The sequence below is a fragment of the Mus pahari genome, chromosome 2, assembly GCF_900095145.1.
Source record: "Mus pahari chromosome 2, PAHARI_EIJ_v1.1, whole genome shotgun sequence".
Taxonomy (NCBI): domain Eukaryota; kingdom Metazoa; phylum Chordata; class Mammalia; order Rodentia; family Muridae; genus Mus; species Mus pahari.
In genome coordinates, this window is record NC_034591.1 from 84,490,060 (window position 1) to 84,493,593 (window position 3,534).

The 3,534-nt window shown below is 35.2% G+C and overlaps 1 protein-coding gene across 1 annotated transcript; it reads right to left on the reverse strand.

Moving 5' to 3' along the window:
* Nucleotides 1-1,252: 1,252 nt before the first annotated feature.
* On the reverse strand, nt 1,253-3,334 carry LOC110316657 (putative vomeronasal receptor-like protein 4). The gene has a single exon (XM_021191087.1). The coding sequence runs from the start codon at nt 2,847-2,849 to the stop codon at nt 1,917-1,919; it is 933 nt and encodes a 310-aa protein (XP_021046746.1). The 5' UTR covers nt 2,850-3,334; the 3' UTR covers nt 1,253-1,916.
* Nucleotides 3,335-3,534: the final 200 nt, after the last annotated feature.

A 3,534-nucleotide genomic window follows, 5' to 3' on the forward strand; every position in this document is an offset into this window, starting at 1 on the left:
AATGTGCCCACTCCTCATAATAGTAAGTAAAGGCTGCATAATAAGAAATAAAATGAGTTTTCATAATTACACTAAAAAGAGAAATAGACATGGGACAAATTTGTGTTCAAGGAAAAATATTTTGGTCCAAGGATAAAGTTACAAATGTACACTATAAGGTAAGGCTATGAAAAACACTATTGCTTTGAACTTATAATGAGCATATTATACTTTGAAGTTAATATTAACATCCTTCTGTAACTCCCATTTTATGTAACATTTTATCTTTGAAGTAATTTTCTGAAGAACTTTTTGTCTAAGAAGGTATAAAAAGACCAGAGAAAAGAAATAAAGTTGTTGGTTGGATGGTTTGGCTTAGGGAGTTCTGCCCCATCCATCTGTCCATCCGTCCATCCATCCATCCATCCAAATATGTGTGTGTGTGTGTGTGTGTGTGTGTGTGTGTGTGTGTGTGTGTGTGTGTGTGTATGTGTAAGCATGGATGAATACTTGCGGAGTTGATTGTTACAGTCGACCCTGGCCAGAGTGTGTGTGTGTGTGTGTGTGTGTGTGTGTGTGTGTGTGTGTGTGTGTACAGATGTGTACGTGTCTTTGCATATTTGCCTATATAAAGCATCTTATTTTGTTTCCTTTCCTTCCTATCTGGTTCACAAAGAGGTAATCAGCTTAGCCAGAGAGGCTTCTGGCTGACTCACCAGAGAAAGGAGCAACAGGAATAAATCCTTTTACTCAATTCCCTGCTGCTAAACAGCATGTGTTAATTGCCAGATAGTAGTGCTTATTAAAGCACAAGTAATAAAGAGTTAATAAAGTTAAGTTATTAGTGCTTAATGAGGCACAGAACGGTAAGGAGAGTTAATTTTCCTTAGTGCTTATTTAACCATAAAATGTTAAGTAAGAGTTATAAGAGCTAAATAAAGCACAGAGAAAAGAAGCCAGCAGTTTTAAACTATAGAATAAGCAAGAACATTTCCAGGATTTTTTGGAAGTTATCAGTGAGCATTCAGTATAGTTAGAGAGCTAGAAGTCTAGAGACCATTAGTCTTTAAAGCTATGTTTGATGCTGTATCCCACTTTGATTGTGCCAGGCTGAGCAAACTCCCAGCAAGCCAAAGTTATCTCCTGCTTCCATGTTCACATGCACACACATCTTTCAATGTACCCACATCTTTCATCTATGTACATGCATACACCCATACATAAATAACATGCTGTACATCAGGTATATACAGTTTTTATCAATATTTCAAAGGGTGGATGAAATGAGATGCAAATATACAGGCATATGAAAATCTCATTTAAGACTTGTTAAGTACTTAATACTTAATGAGTAGTAAAAAACTGGAAACTTTATAAACTCTTTACTATTATGAAACCATAGATTATAATTAGGAACCAGAATTAAAGCTACCATCAGATATTTAAACTATTTTTGATGATTTAGCATAAAGTAAAGTATTTTCAAAAAACCTTTAAAAATTCACTATAAGTAAGGATCATCTTTTACAAATATCAGCATCAAGGTAACAAATATGATATCGACTAAAAAGGAGAAACTAAGAATTCCTGTGGAAATATGAATTTATGATGTACAGCGAACATAAGAACTATATACTTCTTGGCAGCAGAAATGTCAAAAGAATTAATAAATATAATACAACAAATTCTGTTTAAGCCATATGAAGAATCGTGTTTTGCTACTTGAGCTATTAAACAGCTTCAGAAAAATCTGTTTTTTGGGAAAAAATTATTGGTACTGCACCACCATGGCACCTTACAACCATTTGTACCTGCAGATTCAGGGGATTCCATGACCTCTTCTGACCTCTGTGAATACCAAGAATGCACACATGCATACATGCCAGTCCAAAACTAATACATATGAATAAAATAAATATTTTTAAATAAGAGAAAAATTACCCTTTTAAAAAAATCTGATGGCATATTTTCTGCATATTTTTCAGTGTGATGATCATTCTGTTATCAGCACTGATTTGTATCAAAGGAGTAATTGTGGGATAGGCATTCAACACAAACTTCTGAACAGTCAGGATGACTGAGTCATACATCCATAACAGGACTGAGGAGGATGAGATGATGAAGTCCATCCAGTACATGACCACAAAGAAAATCACCAGCAGCAAGATGGTCTGGGTGGCCCTTTTCTCAGGGGAGGCTCTCAGCTGGCTGATGCTATGAAGATGCTTGCATTGCCTCTGATGTCTGAACAAGATAATCACCATGTATGTGCTTGTGGTCAGCATGACTCCTACAAGAAACACATCTCTTAAGGTTGTTATGGTTAAAATCAATCCCCTGATGATGTGGTTTATGGGGAAAAGTGAGCAGTATTTAGTGACCTTCAACTGGTTGGTCTCACTCACATTGGTATAAGCACCAACATAGAAGATCCGGTTACTGCTGAATGACAAATTGAAAGACCAAAAATAGAAGAAAGAAAAGATCATGTATTTTTTTAGTTTATGTTTAAATTTAGCCAACAAAGAGGAATTGGGACTGATTGTGACAGCCTGGAACACACTCAGGAGGCAGGTGATGCAGATAGACAGGCCTCTCATCACTCTGTTTATGTAAAAAGTTGCCTTACATATGAAGTCGTTCTCAATGTTCAGTGACTCAAATAAGTCTGTAAGCCAAATATCCCCTCCAGTGAGGAACATCATTATGTGAACGAAGGTCAATTGACAGGAGATCAAGTCCATGGGTTTAGATCTGTGACATAGGATGATGATAGTGTAGAAAAAAAGAAGAAATATATTGGCCAGGGTTCCAAGTCCAGCTTGGAAATAAAGGACATTATTTAATGAAAACATAATTGGAAAGTGCATTCATGTTAAGGTCACAGAGGAAGCATAATTCATACATCTGAAAAAAATATTATGTACATCAAACACGATTCTCTGTTTGGTATGTCTTTATCATTCTTTTTAGCTACTTACTCTTGATTACCTTGTCTCTAAATTTTGATGTTCCATACTGGACGTCATTTCCTATATTTCAATATATCTCAGTATGTATCTTCTCTCTACATATAATGTTATAAAAAAAAAAACCACATGCATTCTCAGCTACTTCTATACAGAATGCACACACTGTGTATTCATTATACCTGAGCCTCATATAGTTGAAATCCAGTCCTGTTGACTTAAATCACCTCATCTCATATTAAACACCTAAAACAATAGTAATGAGCACAGAACATTAATCACATTTATACAAATGAAAAAAAATATGCTGAGCTGGAGGGAAAAAGTGACAAAAGAAATCTAAAAGTCACATCAGTCTCATATTCCATAATTTTGCTATGCCCCACTTTGCAACTATCCATTTCATGGTTAATACTTCTAATGGAATCACAGTGGTAATTCATTATAATCCCATTTTTTAAATCAGCGAAATATCTTTCTCAATTCATCTCTTTTTATGTTTCTTTTTCCAAGAGATCTTACATCCCTCAGATCTGTTATTAAAGACAAAGATTCAGTTGGAGACCATTAGTGTACCTCCACACCT